Source organism: Enoplosus armatus, chromosome 14 (assembly GCF_043641665.1).
Source record: "Enoplosus armatus isolate fEnoArm2 chromosome 14, fEnoArm2.hap1, whole genome shotgun sequence".
NCBI lineage: Eukaryota > Metazoa > Chordata > Actinopteri > Centrarchiformes > Enoplosidae > Enoplosus > Enoplosus armatus.
The window spans coordinates 17,617,592-17,634,655 of record NC_092193.1 but is presented as its reverse complement, the minus strand read 5'-3'; the positions used below and the strand labels follow the sequence as shown (position 1 = coordinate 17,634,655).

The 17,064-nt window shown below is 39.8% G+C and overlaps 1 protein-coding gene across 4 annotated transcripts; it reads right to left on the bottom strand.

The window, feature by feature from the left end:
• Positions 1–4,105: 4,105 nt before the first annotated feature.
• Positions 4,106–16,417, bottom strand: scp2a (sterol carrier protein 2a). 4 transcript variants are annotated; one of them, XM_070918968.1, is made up of 16 exons: positions 16,305–16,417; positions 14,820–14,877; positions 14,623–14,694; positions 14,297–14,428; positions 14,094–14,158; positions 13,359–13,485; positions 13,184–13,247; positions 12,999–13,085; positions 12,746–12,896; positions 11,879–12,026; positions 9,940–10,047; positions 8,164–8,317; positions 7,582–7,705; positions 6,079–6,208; positions 4,840–4,919; positions 4,106–4,652 (listed from the first exon to the last, which is right to left on the bottom strand). In XM_070918968.1, exons 1-16 carry the CDS (start codon positions 16,356–16,358, stop codon positions 4,557–4,559), a joined length of 1,650 nt encoding a protein of 549 aa, XP_070775069.1. In that variant the 5' UTR covers positions 16,359–16,417; the 3' UTR covers positions 4,106–4,556. The 4 variants fall into 4 exon arrangements, with proteins under 4 accessions (XP_070775069.1, XP_070775070.1, XP_070775072.1 ...); XM_070918969.1 differs by having other exon boundaries at positions 7,582–7,678; XM_070918971.1 differs by lacking the exon at positions 14,297–14,428.
• Positions 16,418–17,064: the final 647 nt, after the last annotated feature.

Sequence of the window (17,064 nt, the reverse complement as noted above, 5' to 3'; positions counted from 1 at the left end):
TTTGGTTGACAATGTCTCCGATGTTGGGGTAAAAAAAAAAAAGAAGGGATTATTTTACGGTTTCCCAAATTTTCTCAGCAACATCTTTCCCTACACTTCTCTTCTCTGCTTTGTTGTCCTGGGTCTAAGTGGGTACTCTGCATCTGCCTGTACGGTCATTGCTAGAATCAAGGCGAAAAGATCATGAAAGTCACATTGAAAACGAAGACGAGTGTTTGCCCTTGTGTTGAAGTCATGTTAAGTTGTCTTTGCACCCCATTGTATTTCCTCTTTGCCTTAAACAACCAAAGGAGAAGCATGCGGGCCCAGTGCGCCAAAACAGCAAAAGAACACAAGTCGACAATCACAGGTCACACTCTGAACTCTGTCCATATGTATGTGATATATGCTGTACATGTGTGTATTTCAAAAGTTAAAAAAATGTAGATTTTACTACCATGTCAGTATGTTTCAAGAGCTGCCATTCTGTATTTATTAAAAAGAAACATTTCACTGTAGTCCAAAATTTATAAAAATGTACCAACTCTGTAAAAAGGAAAACAGCAAGAAATGAAAAATATATCACAAATGTACAAATAGTATACTGTTGGAGTTATTTGTTTTTATTGGTTTTGGAAAATGAGGTTTAAGTTACAAGACATGCTGGAGCAATAAAGGTTCAAGTATAGTATATTAAAGCACTGAAAACTACAAAGTATTTAACGCTTTATTTAGAAATCTGACAATCTGCGTCTTCTATCTTAAAGGCATTCAGTACAGAAAAAGCAGCTGTTTACTTATGACCAAAGGAGCAAATGTCCTATTATACATGAATAAATCCAAGTGTAAACTAAAGCTAAAGCTAAAGCTAAAGAGAAGCCATTTAAAAAGAGTCCAAGTGCAATCCAAGCCAAGTGCACGTGGGAGCTTATTAAAATTTGACTCGGGTAAAATCTCCATATTGACGTGCACTATCGCTCTTAGGTCCACTCTAAAGATGACCATGTCAATAAATGATTTCAAGGAATTAGGACACCGAAAATCTAAAACCACAAAAAAACTATATTCATGAAATGTTTCTATTTATGTTGCACTCTTTTCCCTTTTAAGGGTGTAAATATGTAGAATGAAATGTCTTATTGTCTTGTCTGACCAAAGAACCTAATGTAACTCTACCAATTTCCTATTCAAGATACTTTTAGGTATTTTATTATTATTTATTTTGCACTTCTCATATAATTTACATTTTGTTATGTTATAATTTGCAATAAGATTTATTTATATATATATACATATATATATATGTCTTTAGGTGTGCTATACAGTGTCACTGGTTGCTCTGCTGATTTAAAGCAAAAGCTCGGAGCAGGAGAAACAAGAGCAGCCTTTAAGCAAGACTGGGTTATAAATGTCAGAGAAACACCATTACCAAGGCGGCTGTGGATAACAAATTACAGGAATTGTGTGTAATTGACAACCGAATGACAGATTGAAAGGAGGAGAAAAGAGAAGAAGATTAAACAAAGCTTTACATATATCCGTCGGAGGCACATAAATCATGTCTGACAGCTCCTCCAGGTATGATGTTCAAGTTGAGAGTGAAAAGATGACAGCAGTGGGTTTGTTTGTTTTTTGTTTATTTGTTTGTATGGTTTTGGGTTTTTCTGGTCTGGACAGTACAGACATGCTCTTGTTCCACAACACCCTGCATCACTCTCATAAACAAACATAGGGTGGGCACTCAAACGTCATAATATTTTCAAATATTTTATATTTTATAGAAAATAGAGTACAAGTAAGTCAGAATGTTCTAGGTGAGGTCTAGATACATCCTGTCGAAACAACAAGGGGTGGGACTTAAGTTCGCTCCCTCTACCAATTCTAATTAAGTAAAACAAGAAGTAAACACACCAAATCTCACCCAAAGACATGTTTTGTTTTGTTTTTGCTGCGTGTCACCGCACTCGCTCTCTCAGTCAGGTCCAATGATGATGTCTTTAAAACAATCTCAGGAGAATCTTGAGAAATTATTGGAAATTCACTGAGCTATTATCTTGTTATTGCAGCCACAGGAAACATTCCAGTCTCGCTTCAAAGGATTATGGACATTTTCTGTGCAGATGTCTGACAAAAGCTCTGCCACTGCAATTAGACGGTGTTGAGTTGGGAGGGAATTCAATCGTTGTTAAAGGCTGTAGCGATAATTAAACTCTTAAGACTCAGGAAATACATTGGAATTAACTTCTCTATGGTTGTGTGTAAGTAGTATCTCTGTCCCATAGTCAGAAGACAGAACATTGAACTAAATGTCCCCGGTCTTTTCAGCGGTTAGACACAGTCCAGCTCTGTATGCTGACTTATACTTAATATATCTCTGAACATGTCAGAGTCCACTCCACATCGAGTCAGTCACGTCCAACCGTCACATTTACAGCTGCTGCTGTTGCTTTTTACGCTGTATGCAGGTGTTCGATCCACTGAACAAATGTCAAAGACCAGACCTTTGCACAATCAATTGGTCTCATTCAAATGCAGTATGTCCAACATATGCTTTTCTTTTCCTCTCTAGGAAAGCTTTGAGCCACGGTTATTTATTCGAGCGCAGGCTGAGCTTCTTAAGTTGACTTGAGGTGAACCAAGCCTGAAAATCCTCAGCTAACACCACTCCGCCTCACCTCATCCCACCCCCTGCATGTGCACTTGTTACACTATATCTCCTAAAGACCCATTAGCCCACTGCTAATGGTCAGTGAGACAGGTCAGCCAGGCTGCTTGGGCAGCATCTGAATATCACCATTTGGCCAGCCGGCCACCTGGCAAAGGGACAGGATGGGGGGGTGGGCTTTAGGGAGTTCGCCGGAAAGGAGCAATTAGGAAGGCAGGCTGGATCTGGCAGAAGGTGCACAGTGGTGGGCAGAGGGGGGGAGGCCAACAGGGAGAGGTCTGGATCAACTCTCAAATAAATAGACTAATGGAGGGAAAATGGAGTAGGGCACAAAGGCTGAAAAAAACAATGACAGTAGCAACTGAAGACCCTTTGTTTGAATTCTAACCAGTGAAAACTAGCACTGTGCTGTAGTTGTATGGGTATATGGGTGAGGCAATGCAATACCATTTTTTATGTGCACAAGTATTTTCTTTTAATTTTGATTTATGTATAGGATTCAAACTAAAGTATACCTTGAAACCTTGAAACATCCCTCACACATACAGAAAACAGCGTTGTGTAAAAAAAAAAAAAAAATTGTCTTGTTTTGTTTCAACCTAAATCTTCTACTGGCACTGTTAAGACAATGTATTGGGCAGAGCTCTTTGCATAGGCTCACTGGTACATTTTTTTTTAAATGCCTAATTTTTGGAAGTTTATAATACCAACAAAAAGTAAAGCTACTGAGCACGCACAAGACAAATATAAGTGGGAATCAATCTGCAAGTCCATATTGGAGAGTGTGCAGCAGGGATTCTGTCCTTATATTTGAGCAAGAAATAGCTTTTCCTTCACTCAGTATCTTCAGAGCTGTATGCTCTCAGTTTTTGTTTTTTTTTGCATGATCTTCTTGTGGTTCCCCCAGCTATGTAACCAATTACTAGACATGCCTATTTTAAAAATGATTAGGAACAAGATTGGTTTTAGTGCAATACTTTAAAAGGCCATGAATGAAGTGAAGCTTCAGGCAGTCAATTTGAGTCCACCACCACATTCACATTACATACTCTTCTCACTGCAACATTTATCCAACGCACCCTTTTGCTGCTCACCTGAAAGCTACTGTGTGCTGCCATTTGCTGCTTCTGTTGCTGTTCAGGTAGCATTTCAAAACCCCCACCTCCACCCCAGCATCCACCTGTAGGCTTTGAGTCTGCGTTGTCACTCCCCACTCCCTGCTGTGCTGAGCTTGTTGTTTGTTTGCTGAAAGAAAATACTATTCAAAAAAACGCAGCATTTAAGGGCTCACGCAGTAAAAGGTTTATGTAAAATTAAACTCATCTAGACATCAAAACCACCTGTGAACTACAACATGTTGATAATACAGCAGATGGTAAATAATTATTGACCACTGCCTTTAAGGGAAGAAAAAACTTCAGAAGTTGTCAACGAAGGATTTATTTTTAAAAAATCTGACAATTGCTATCATTTACAGACGTATTTTCTATACAAAGTGATCTATCAAAATGGTTGAGGCCAAAAATGGCTTTAAACCACAAGATTACATTTCACAGACAGAAATTAGAGGCACACTGAGTGTTTTGACTACATGATTAATCAAACACGGAGGAGCAACACGTTTGAAATTTGCACTGATGTTGCATATAAGCAAGCAGCGCCTAAAGACTCACTGCATGTTTCAGAGTTTAAATCTGACTTCAAGATGATGGATATTAACACGTCTGTATGTACTATGCAGTGTGCTCTGATTGAGTCGCAGCTGGAATTGAAACTTTATGGACTGTATCTCAAGATCAACCGCACTATCAAAGTAGTCAATGAGCTTGTTGATTAGCAAAATTCAATAGGGGGCATTAAGTTTTTCAGCAAAGTTTGTGTTGCTCTGAGGACAAAAGGCTAGCTCAGGGTCTCACAGCTTGGCCTTGCCTGGTGAAACCTGGAGGTTCTGCAGCTTCATAGCCATGCCCATGTTCCCAGTGATCTTCAGCTTCCCTTTGAAGAACGCCTGAGGAGGGAGGAGTTAAGAGGAAAAAGAAATGAAGTCGACCTTTAACTTAAAATCAAAATTGTTTGTAAATTTTGATGTTATTTTTACAGTAAATATAAGAACTCCTTTTCTACATCCAACTGTTACATTTTGTACATGTGTAAAACAGAAAAACAAAGTTTGTGGATAATACATAATTACACACCGTTTGTGCATTCAACTTTCCAGTCATCAGATTCAGAAGATCCTCATCACTCATGGATAAAGTGCAGTCTGCCTTTTTACCTAAAAGAAAGACAAATAAAGAGCAACTTTATGGCTTACTACCACAGTATATCAAATGCATTAGCATGTACCTGCCCATGTTACATCTATAATGTTACATATTGGAGAAAACAACACACACGAGGCACGTCACTATTGTTAGAATGCTCTAAACAGAAAGCACTCCACAGTGCACTTGGCGTTTTTATGCACCTTTCCATTAGTGTACAAAGGTGCATCGATAATATGTATAATCACACAAGTCAAATGCAGTTTCTTTCACTGAAGCAAAAGTTCAGAAAGCTTTCTGACTCATGCTCTCTATATTCTGACTATAATGGCCCTGCCTGGCATGATTTCTGCCTCGGGCACAATGATGAGGTATCAATATGCTTGAGGCATCAAATAGTGAAATTAGATGAAAATGTTTGTTGTTTTTTCTGTAGAAACTATGCATGTGTGTCGAGAATTGCACGAGAATTGCCTATTGTCCTGAGCAATCCTCACAGTCCTTCAATCCTACATAAATATGTGTAATGCCTCTTTGACACAACAAACAGTGCACAATACAAGCTTTAAAAGTCAGTATTAACTGCAGAGTTATGGAGCGTACATACTGACTGAACATAAACATAAATCCAGCTCAGCGCTTTACATGTCAGGTGTATCATTTTTTCCAGTCTGTAGCCTAACCCTCTATGAGATGCTCAACTCATGCTCCCAGTGGATATTTAATTCCTTTTTTTTTTGTTATTTCAATTAAATGCAAAAATGCCCATAAAAGGACATGAAAATAAAGAACAAATAAAAGTGGTGAAATATGGTATTTCCCCTCCAATGATGCAATTAAACAAATGACTCTATTGTTAAACCTGCTAACTCTAAATAAACAAGTTGTGAACATTGACATATCATCCCCTTTTAAGTTGATATGGTGAACATGTTAGCAAACAGTTGCTTATTTACACATCCAGCAGATGTCTCACAAACGATATGCAAAAACAAAATCATATTGACAGATTTTAGTGGGAATGGTCATCAAAAAACGTAGGATAATAAGGTCCAGGATGATAATTACATTTAAAAAAATGTCGTTCAAAATCACACAGCTGCCACAAAAATACCAAATAAATATCATTTGGCCTTAACTTGAGGAGAGTTAAACTCCTCCGTTACATACCTGGGTCATTGGTGACAGAACCATTGCCATTTTTCACATCCACGACCCAAGTCGCCTCTTTCCCGTCTGGTCCATCCTTCACTTTAAAGGCAAACACTCCACCAATCTTCTTGACAAGCTGCTCTCCTTCCTGCAGGGAGTCGAGAAGGCTTTTAAGTTCCATGAACCAATCCTTGTCATATAATTGTCGTGGGCAGTAATTGCCCGCACATTTCAAGTTAAACACTAACCACTGTTGTGTGAAAAGTCCGACTTGAATAATTTAAATCAAAGTTATATGGTTTGTAATTAAGGCTGGATCTGTCAGGTTAAAGCTAAGATTTGATTGCATGTAACGGCTACTTCATATACGATGCAATGCAGTTTAATGTTTACAGTCTTAGAAAATATCCCCTCTAGACTTTCTGAACATGCCTTCTAGAGATTCTCTGCAATATTGCATGCTGGAATTTCTGTATACCAGACCATTATCTTACCATAAACACACAAAAGCCATTTATAAAATATTCTCACAATCACCCAAAAAGAACATCTCCAAACAACCCAAACAATTTTGGACCGGGGACTAACAGAGAGTCGCCAAACCGTGTCTGCTTGTGAGAAGTGGGAAACGCTTGCAACCACCAATCAAATGTAAGTTTCCTGCAGTTGTTCTAATAATCCACCAGTGAGCGGCAAATTTGTGGTTTAACGTTACATTGGCACATGTAGAGAGAGTGGTAGCGCACATGCAGGAGCGAGCAGAATTCAAATCAATAAGAATATATACTCCACATATGTGTGAATCAGCCTCCTGAGTCTTCCAGGCATTTCACCAGCCCTATGGACCACTCCCACACATTATTACTGTGAAGTGTCTCTCCTCTGCACACACCGAGACGCCAGCCACCATCACATTTATCAATGATAAATCACAGCCTCAAATGGTTTTGAGGTGGTCTATGCCAATAAAAATAAATAGGTGCCTTAAACTACAGGCATTCAAACACAAATGAATATATTCTAACAGAGTTTGGGTTACATAGAACTAACATGCGTTTTCAGTGTTTTTGATTTAGAGTTGTCAATCATTGCATTTCCACACCATTGTTGTTGTTGTTTTATTGCAACAGTACACACTACACCTTTATAAAATAACAGAAATGTGAGTCCATGGTAGCTATGAATGGTAAGATGAAAACTGTGTATGCTACATGGCCTTGAACCTGCAGTGCTGCATTTTATGGTCCAGCTCATGAACAGTTTAGTCGGTACAACAGTGTATGTTGCTTTTGTGGATTAGGGCTGTACATTGGCAGTGAGCAATGTAAAAAAGAAAGCAGATAGACTTATGGTTACATTTGCGAAACATGGAACGATCAGTAGACTGACAGGGAACCAAGGAAACCTAAGATATGGACGCTTTTAATGGGAGGCAAACATACTGATTCCATAAAATCAAACACAGAATATCTAGATGAAGGTGTGAAGGGGACTTGTGTGAGTGACAGTGTGCTGTTTTACCTCATGTAGATGATTTTCGATCTCTTTGAAGACAGGGTAAGCTTTAAACCCCTCCAGACCGCTGCCTGAGCTGGTGGAAACTGCACCTACGTGAGGCCTGTGGGAAGCAAAAAAAAAACAACTGCTAGATACAAAGCACACACTGTGTGAAAAAAAGAACTTTTAGCTATCTGAAGTTTCACATTGATTCAGTAACATTGGAGGCTGCATTAAGTACTTCAATCTAGATATTATGTTGCACAATAGCAAGCAATGTACTGCATCTACAGCAGCAAGAACTGTGACTGTAATAGTGGAAGACACAGTGTGTCAGCATAGAACACATAACAATGTGGGTATTAATACAGAAGAGGAGAGAAAATGTTTCTTAGAATTGAGCACAAACTGGAAAAATTAGGCAAAGCATTTTGGTTTTTTTCACGTCTGATTTACGTGACTAAAAAACTCTCTCTTCAGCACAGAGGACATACTGACAGACAGACTGATAATAATAGACATATAATAATTACATGATATAGAAACAGATCTCCTACGATCTCTCTAACTGAACTAATAACTAATTGCTGGTAACTTCTTCCACACCTGGCTTCCTGTGGGAATCCCATCTTGTAGAGAGCGACAACCACAGCTCCTCCTAAGCCAATGTTGTGCTGCAAGGCCACTTTTGCCCCTGGGACCTGCCTCCTGCCGGCCTGCCCTCGCAGCTGCCAGCACAGCTCTGCACACTGGGCCAGACCTGAGAGAGCACAAGCAGGGGGAGAAGGGAAAGAGGGTGAGGGTGACTCATACAGGGGGGTGTGGTGTAGGGGGGTGTGAGGACATGGCAATGTAATTTATGGCTGATGAAGCTGAAAAATGTGTCATCACACACAAACTGAAGTGAGGTACAGTGAACTACTTTCTGAGCCTCATTATGTTTTAAAAGATAGACTGATTTTAGACTCAGAAAAACATCCACATGACGTACGATGCATTATGCATCTGCAAGTGTTAAACACAATGTCCTTACTGAGAGGGGTGACAAGTTGACTCCTAATCTGACAACTCACTCCCTAATCTCAACAGGGACAGCTCCTGCACTAGCGTTATAGCTAAGTATTTCATCCCATCTGCTTAATGAGCTTTTGCATTTCTCCATTATCCCAATAAGCTAAAGGACTTAAGGGCAGAGACCTCTTCATGGTGCGTCGCTCACATTCAGCAGCACTCCCCTAATCTTCTCCATGGGGACTTGTTTGTGTGAGCGCAATTTTGTCTAAATGCCAATTGGAAATTTTACTGTAGGGTCCACCAGGCTATTTACCAAAATAAACAGCCTCTGGATGTCACCTCAGATATATAACTGACACAAAACGAAAAGGAACGAGTGACACACATTTTTCATTAACCAATGATGATCGATTCTGAAGAGGAAAGGCATGTGTCAATTCGACACATGCATCGAGGTTCACATCGGTGAGGGTTCAAGGTCCCTGGATGTCATATCAACACGTAAAAATCACTCAATCAGTCAATTAGCTGTCAGTATCTCTGCTTGCAGCGTTCCAGAGGGAAGAGGTCAGAGCTTTACAATCAAGATTCGGAGCAACACCATGGATCAGACAGAGCTTAGCTGTCTGGAGCACTCGCATGCTTGGAGACTGACCCAGGAAAAAGAAGGAGTATTGGCGACATGGATGGGGAAAGTAACTGCAAAAATAATGAGGCAGAGGGAGTGAGGGTTAAGATTGTGAGGTATGGATAGAGAGAAAGACGATAAATCAAAGAAAAAGAAAAATCAGACTGTGGCAAATCTAATGGTCTGTATCAAAAGGGAAAATACTGCACCATTACACCTTGTTATCCCCTGTCAGTGTGTGTGTGTGTGTGTGTGTATGATTGAGCGCACAGGAACCTAATCAGCTGTCATTATGTCTTTAAGAATATGAAAAATGAAAATACTGGATCTGTCAGGAGGATGATGAAGTCTGGGTGAGTCAGCTGCACTGTTTGCTCAGTCTCATCCCTCAACAGTCTAATATGTGGAGAGATTACAGGCTGCCCTCCCACATGCAGGCTTCGGATCACTCTTATGTTACAATCCAGGTGGCCATCACCATGAGACACATGCCACCTGGTGGCCACTGTGGAAATTGTTTGAAAAAAGTTTGAAGATATACATCAGCGTGTCCATCACAATAAACCTTTGTGCTGTGCCGCAAGTCATCTGCTGCTCCAAACAAGCTAAAAATAAACATTAGCTGCAAATTCATTTGGACCCTGATCTGGCATTTTCACTCCCTGCCAGACGGGAGTATGTATAGTGTACTTTGTAAAGTATATGAGAAGTGGTTTTCATTAAGCAGAGGCTCGGCATACCTGTGGCGCCCAGAGGATGTCCTTTAGAGATGAGGCCACCACTGGGGTTGACCACAAACTTGCCTCCATATGTGTTGTCCCCTCTGTCAATCAGCTCTCCAGCTTTACCTGCAGAGGTTGTAAAACACACAAGAAGACCACAAAACAGTACAGAGTGAAATTTCCAGTATAATGTCGTCAGTACATGCACGGTATTAACTAATCACTATAAGGATATGAACAAACACACATTTGTTTATATGCAGTGGCACATTTTATATGTAAAAAAGTGTCATTTATAATTTAAGAAGATAAATTAAAACAATCACAAGTGAAGACATAAAAGAGAAAAAAAGATTAAAGTAACACAATTTCAAAACATTTCATTTGTATATATCTATTTGATAAGGAAGTTGTAAGAAAGGGAATCAAATAATACACTTATCCTACAAATAAGAATATATAAATAAGAAACACTAATAACATGACAAAGCTTGTCTGGTGTATGTCATTATGTAAAATGCAACACTAAAAAGTTTGTATATCTCTAGACCCCACTCATGAAATGATGCTACTATGAGCTGATGGATGTTAACTAACTGTAGTGGGAAAATACAACACATCCCTTCCACACCCTGAAGAGTTTCTTTTAGGTCACAGGTATTTGCTGTGGTGCCCTTTGACCCTAGCAAAGGACCATAGCCTTCTCTACGTGTTCTCAGTGATGTATTTTCAACAGTCCATAGTCCATTTATTGTGGCTTTGTTCCCTACAAGGTGATGACTGTCAAAGAGAGTGACGTATGTCTTACAAGTGTTCCCATTCTTTGCTGTCCATACTGTATAAAAGCAGACCACACTGAGATGCTGTACGGTCAGCCGGGCAGGAGCAATTGAGTTGCTGTCGGGGCCGTCCGTCTGCAGACGTGAATAAAACAACAAGAACTGCTCCCTTGTTGCCAGTCTTCTGTTCCTAAAATTCCCACGACACTAACTGAGACAACGTGTTCTCCCTGAGACATTGAAACATTGCACTGGACACATCTCTGCAGTCAAAGGCATGACTTGGTAAGTGTGAAAGTATCAAAGTGCGCTTGTAGTTTCAGTCACTCATATGTCATACAAGTCAGTATTTTTCATTTCAGACAGTGAAGCTTTTCAAAATTCAAAAGTGGATATATTAGTAAAAGTCACTCTTACATTATAGCGTCAGAGGGGAGAACTGTTCACCAATGTAGCCGTCAGTCCTCCCAGATATAGTTGGGTACCTCTGTGCAGCAGCAACATTTAGAAAGCCAACTTTCTGTTGGCTCCAACTCTCTCTGTGATCACTTGTTTGGTATGTCAATAAAGCTGATCAAACTAAATGAGCTGAGCTGATTTTGTGGAAATCAGGCCTTAAACAGACACTTCACAGTGCTGCCATCCCTCAGTGTGACACTAGGCAGGCAACAGGTTTTATTCAGTTTGCTCTCTCATCCCGTTATTGTGTCTCCCACAAGAACGGATCTTGAGAGAGTGCCATGTTCTGTATTTAGCCTCACAGCCAAATACCCTCATAACCCCAAAACAGGAGGCAAGAGGCAGGGAACTACAGGAAACGTTTCTGAGAATGAACAAATCATATTCAAATTGTAGTGTATTTGGTGATTTCATACTGGTTCAGCAGTGAGACAAAGTGCAGACTGAAATTGGAGGCTGCTTTACACAATATTGACACACAACATTAACTCAGCTCAGCATACCTGGGTCTGTGTAGGAAAAACACTGAATTTGAAGATCAGCAGACACTTAATATTAAATAACTTATATCGATAGGGGGGAAAAACTTTTTTTTGACAGAAGGACATTCCTAACCATGGCCCATTTTTATGTCTTCTGAAAGTAGAAACTTCAATTCAGGTGGAAGAAGGACATTGAAAACTTCCTGCTCTAAGAGCTTTTAAGAGCTGCAGTCTTACCCTCTGGACACAGCCCCAGAGCCTCATACGTGATGAGCTCATTGGCTGAGAAGCAGTCGTGCAGCTCGACCACATCGACGTCACTGGGCTTCAGACCTGCAGCTTCGTAACACTTTTTGGCAGCCAACCGAGACATGTCATATCCCACCTGAACAGAAAAACCCCCCAAAAAGAAGCATGTTTAGGAAATCATTTAAGGAAACAAAATGATCACAGTGAAGTTATCTTCCAGGTCCCAAAACATCATAAACTCTTGAGGCTGTCAGGAGGGGTAAAACTACAGCTGATAACTTTGTGATGAGACAAGACTTGACCGCTAACCCCGGCTGTGCATCAAGACAACTGATCTTATATTTATGCAACATTTATAGAAAAGTGTATGACAGGTCTTTGTAAAGTTTGGAAATGCTTCCTTTAACCCCCACTGCCGCTCTTCTTTGTTGTTTTTTATCAGCAGTCTTTATGGCTAGAAATGATGCCCTTAGCAATGTAACCTTTTAGTAAAAAATGTAAATGTAAATACTGAAAGAAGTTGGTATCATTTAAATTATACTGCATTTCTTTTTGAAAACCTTTTTAAAACTCAATACTGTAACCGTCCTCACCACTCTCAAAATACTTTCTGCGAAATCAAGAAACTATAAAAAAAAACAACTAAAAGACCTTTTTCCAAAACAAGATACTTACACCCCTTGAAGCTCCATTAGCCGGGGCAGAAAACACTTACAATCTCTCGTCTGTTATAATAGAGCTTTGTTGCTGGAGGAGGTTACTCTCATGAAGTGCCTGGATTGTGGACGACGATCAGCCTAACATGCCATTCAGTGTGTTGTCATGAGACACACTTTGATAATGGCAGTTTCTCACCATCTTAATGCAGCTGTTTTCTTCAAACGTGGAGGCGAGGTCAGTCACCATCTCTTGGGCCACGATCTCCACTGCCTGGTTCTCCAGATGGTGTTTCCTGACGAAGGCCTCGCTGGCCAAGACTGCTGCTCCAGCACCGTCTGATGTAGGGCTGATGAGAGAAGGCTGTGTCAATAACTCAGAATCTTCACTTTGATCAAATAGAAATAACTATTACTTGCTTGCCTCTGTTCAGGCATAGTGAGGCTCTTACCAACACTGTAGAAGAGTGAGGAAGTCAAACACCTTCCTGGAGTCCATCACCTGCTCCAAACTGTACTCATCCTGGAACTGGGAATAACTGCATGAATGTAGACACACACATTCACACACAAACGTGAATAAAACATAGATTCAAAAATATTTTGAAGCTGTTTTTAGAGTTGAACTGTCTCTTACGGGTTGTTGGTGGAATGCTTGTGGTTTTTCCAGCCAATTTTGGCAAAGTGTTCCGGTTTTGTGCCTGGAAGAGATTCAAACATTGACACAAACATTTACTGTGTATGATGTAATAATATACTACACTTTGGACCTTGTGAGTTGCTTCTGTATTTAACACACAAGTAGCATGTACCATATTTCTCCATGTGCTCCCTGCCAGCGTTGCCGAACATCTGCGCCGCTGCTGGAGCCGCCACCATCCCGTAGCGGTTGATCATCACCTCCATGTGCTTGTCCATGGGATTGGTCCTGTCCATAAACTAGAGACAGGTATTTTTTCAATAACATGTTGGTTTTTCACCTTGTAAAAAAACACAACTTAAGTAGAGAATGATGGTGTCGTCTGCCAAATTTGCATTTATACACAAACAAGCCGGGATTTCAAAAATGTTCTGCAATTCAGAGACAGAATTGTGTCAGAAAACAAATATACCATAAACATCTTATGATATAGTAATGCCTGTTTTGTTGATAATAGATAATGATGTTTTTGTATTTTTTTTTATGTTATGGTACGAAGCAAAGATTAGTGAAAGAAATGACTTTTGACAAACTGCTCATCCTATTTGTGTTAATGAAATTTTAATGACAACAAATAAAACAAAGCAAAGGTTCATATTTTCTTCATTTTAAGGTGCAGCACACACTAATCTGCTGTGATCTGTTTTTTAATGTTCAATGAGGTGTATCCCCAGCTGATATTCTTTCTTTTCAGCAAGAACAACCACGCTACTAACAAAACCTACAGGAGGTAAACACAATAACAACAACACCTGTATGGTGGATTGCAAGATGATGTGAAGTGTTCCAGCTATTTTGTCCACCTCCTCTACAATCCAGTTCAGCAACAAACACAATAGTTTTATACCTTTGAGGACAAAGAGCCCCTCTCCATCCTCTCAAACCCGAGGGCAAGCACACACTCCGCAAGACCTGCAAAAGGACAGGAGAGAAGTGCTCAAAGAGTGGGTTTTACTGTCTCAGTTAAATATTAGATCCGTTGTAGAGCAAACTACAAGCTTAAAAAATTGTAGATTTTAAATCACTTTCGAGGCGTCCTGCTTGACTCACCTCCTTGAACCATCTGCCGTGCCATGAAGATAGCAGTGGAGCCAGTGGAGCAGTTGTTGTTGACGTTGACGATGGGGATCCCGGTCAGGCCCAGGCTGTGGTAAATGGCCCTCTGCCCACATGTGGAGTCCCCTGAGGCAATAGGGTAAGGGGAAACAATGTTTATCCTTATTTATTTTGCTTTTTGACTCAAGTAACCACAATATAAGAGACACATTTTCTTTTATGACATAAGAATACCAAAGTTGGTACTTCAGTTGATAATACTCACTATTTTAGTGGACAATATGTAACATTTCACTGGAGACTTAACAACAAGGTCTTACCATAGACATATCCTACACAGGCTTGTTCAATGGCAGAATATGGGATTCCTGCATCTGCAAGGGCCTTTTGACCTAAAACATGACGTAGACACACAGTAATAAAACACTTTGTTACACGTTATACAACAAGATCCATCTCACAGATTTTCAGATATGGTATCTTTTGAACTACGTCCATATTCTGTAAAGATAAGTACCTGCTTCCTTGGCCATATCAGGGTAATCATAGTTGTCTCGGGCTCCGGGTTTGTCAAACTGTAGCAAAATACAGAAAAGTGCGACAGATGGTGAGAGTCACTCAACATAGGCATCTGTTTTTCCTGTTTCTTGGGTACAGGATAACATTCTCAGGTTATTTCTTTTGAATTGCTAAACATTCAACTTTATTGTCACCGTAATCATTATATAAATTACAGTTGGGGTCACTCTAATCAAGCTGTGCTTATAAGACACTTGTGAAAAACTTGACTTGACTTGATTTGTCGATAGACAGAAAAATAACGGGCAACTGTTTTGATAGTCCATGAATAGTTCGAATCATTTTTCAAGTAAAAATAATGAGTTCCAGTCTCTCAAAGTGAGAGGATTTGCTGCTCTTCTTTGTCATATATCATTGTAAACTGAATCTCTTTGGTTTTGACTGTGGGTCGGAGAAAACAAGACATTTGAAGATGTCACCTTGGGCTCTGGGACATTTTTTATAGACTATTTTATAGACTAGACTCATAGGTTAATCTAAAAAATGATTTGCAGATGAATCTATATTGAAAATAATCTTTAGTTATAGCTCTACCGGCAAGGCAAGATGCAAAACACATTCTGCAAACCTGTGAAGGCATGTACTTGGACAGAAATGCATTTTACATTTTGAATAATATTCAATAATTCATTTGAGGAAAACATATTTCTGGACTTTCAGGCATCATCATCCTCAGAACACATTTGTTAATGCAAGTTTGCAAATGAAGTTGTAACCTTCAATAACCACATTCAATGATTAAAATACAGGGAAAGGACAAGACAGAAAAGTCAGTGACATTAAGCGTATTTTTCCTGGGGTTGGCAGCACAGGGGTTGGCACACTATTACAATGTAAACCTCATTCAGGTATAAAAATATAAGAGAAATATTGTCTGTATACTATTCAGTCTAGTGTGAGTGTGACAGCGGCATCAGGCTTGTACAGCGACACCTATGACAGTTCAATAATGACAGCATTATTCAACTCATTCCGCACATTCTCATTAATCCCCATTTAAATGCACTAAACTGACATGATCTCAGTACGTGAAACACATAAACAGGTGCAAAGAGAAGATTGTGAAACAGGAGACTTGACACTAAGTTAGCTAAACAGCTGGAGTTACAGCTCATAATGTTAAGAGTGATAACCCTTAGCCCAGTTTGCAGCTCTGTTGGCCATGAACTATGGACCGAAAATGCAGGCACGTACGTCCAAGTACGTCCAACAACCAACCCAATGTGAGCAATGTGGGCACGATATTGTACCACGGACTGTTAGCTAACTGTAACATTAAAGTATAAAAGCTGAAGTTTTTAAGTGGAACATTCTTCAAAGCACTGCAATCTGGAGTTAGCCAACTATGCTAGCCTCAAGTCTTACATAAGGTCGTTCTTGTCGTCTTGCAGACTGAGACAATAAATATGTAAGATAATATTACCTTTGTCATGCCCACACCGATGACAAACACCCTGTTCTTCTTTCCAGGTGCCATGTTCGCTTCTCTTCAGCAGCTGGTCCAGACAGAGTTAGTCAGTGGCAGGTCTGTGAACAGCAAACAGCAGCAGCAGAGGCAGCAGCACTGACAGGCTGCAGCTAACTCCCCATGAAGCAAAGATCGTAAATATCGGAGCTGATGCGTCACTCGGTGGGGGAAAACGATACCTTTCCTGTCTGCTAATGTGCACATGCTGGGAAAAGTTATCCTAAAGACAAACATTGTCCTCCTTAAAATCTTCAAATAATTTATAGTTGTGTTGTTATCACATTTGGCTTGTTTTCCGCCTTTTGCAGAAGACCTTTAGCTGTCTGTGGTAACCAACTTTCCACGATTGTTGTTTCCAGAAACAATTGAACCAGGCTGAAATAACTTCCCCTTCAAGGGTTATCTCCATTTATGTTTTTATCAACCAGTTTTTCAGTGGCACTTGAACATAATGTACTACATGAGGCTTCTGTAATGTGGAGTAGCTAAATGTAATCATATTTCAGGCACTCATTTGTCCTTTTGTTTATTGTGTTCAATTAACATTTGCACTTTTCCATTGGTGCTGTGAAATGTGGCTGACCTGAGGAAAGTTAATGCCTTTGCAGTTAGGATGAATGGTTTAACTAAACAGCTTAATCAGTAAATCAGTTTATTCACTATATGGTTGCCACAGGACCACGTTTCCTGAAATGCAGTGCGAGTTGTTTATCAA

Coding starts and splice junctions, on each gene's coding strand:
- scp2a (XM_070918968.1), bottom strand. CDS start 16,358: ATGGCACCTGGAAAGAAGAACAGGGTGTTTGTCATCGGTGTGGGCATG. Junction 14,878..16,304: donor TCGGTGTGGGCATGACAAAG/GTAATATTATCT, acceptor ATTTTGCTACAG/TTTGACAAACCCGGAGCCCG. Junction 10,048..11,878: donor TCTGGGGCTGTGTCCAGAGG/GTAAGACTGCAG, acceptor CAACCTCTGCAG/GTAAAGCTGGAGAGCTGATT.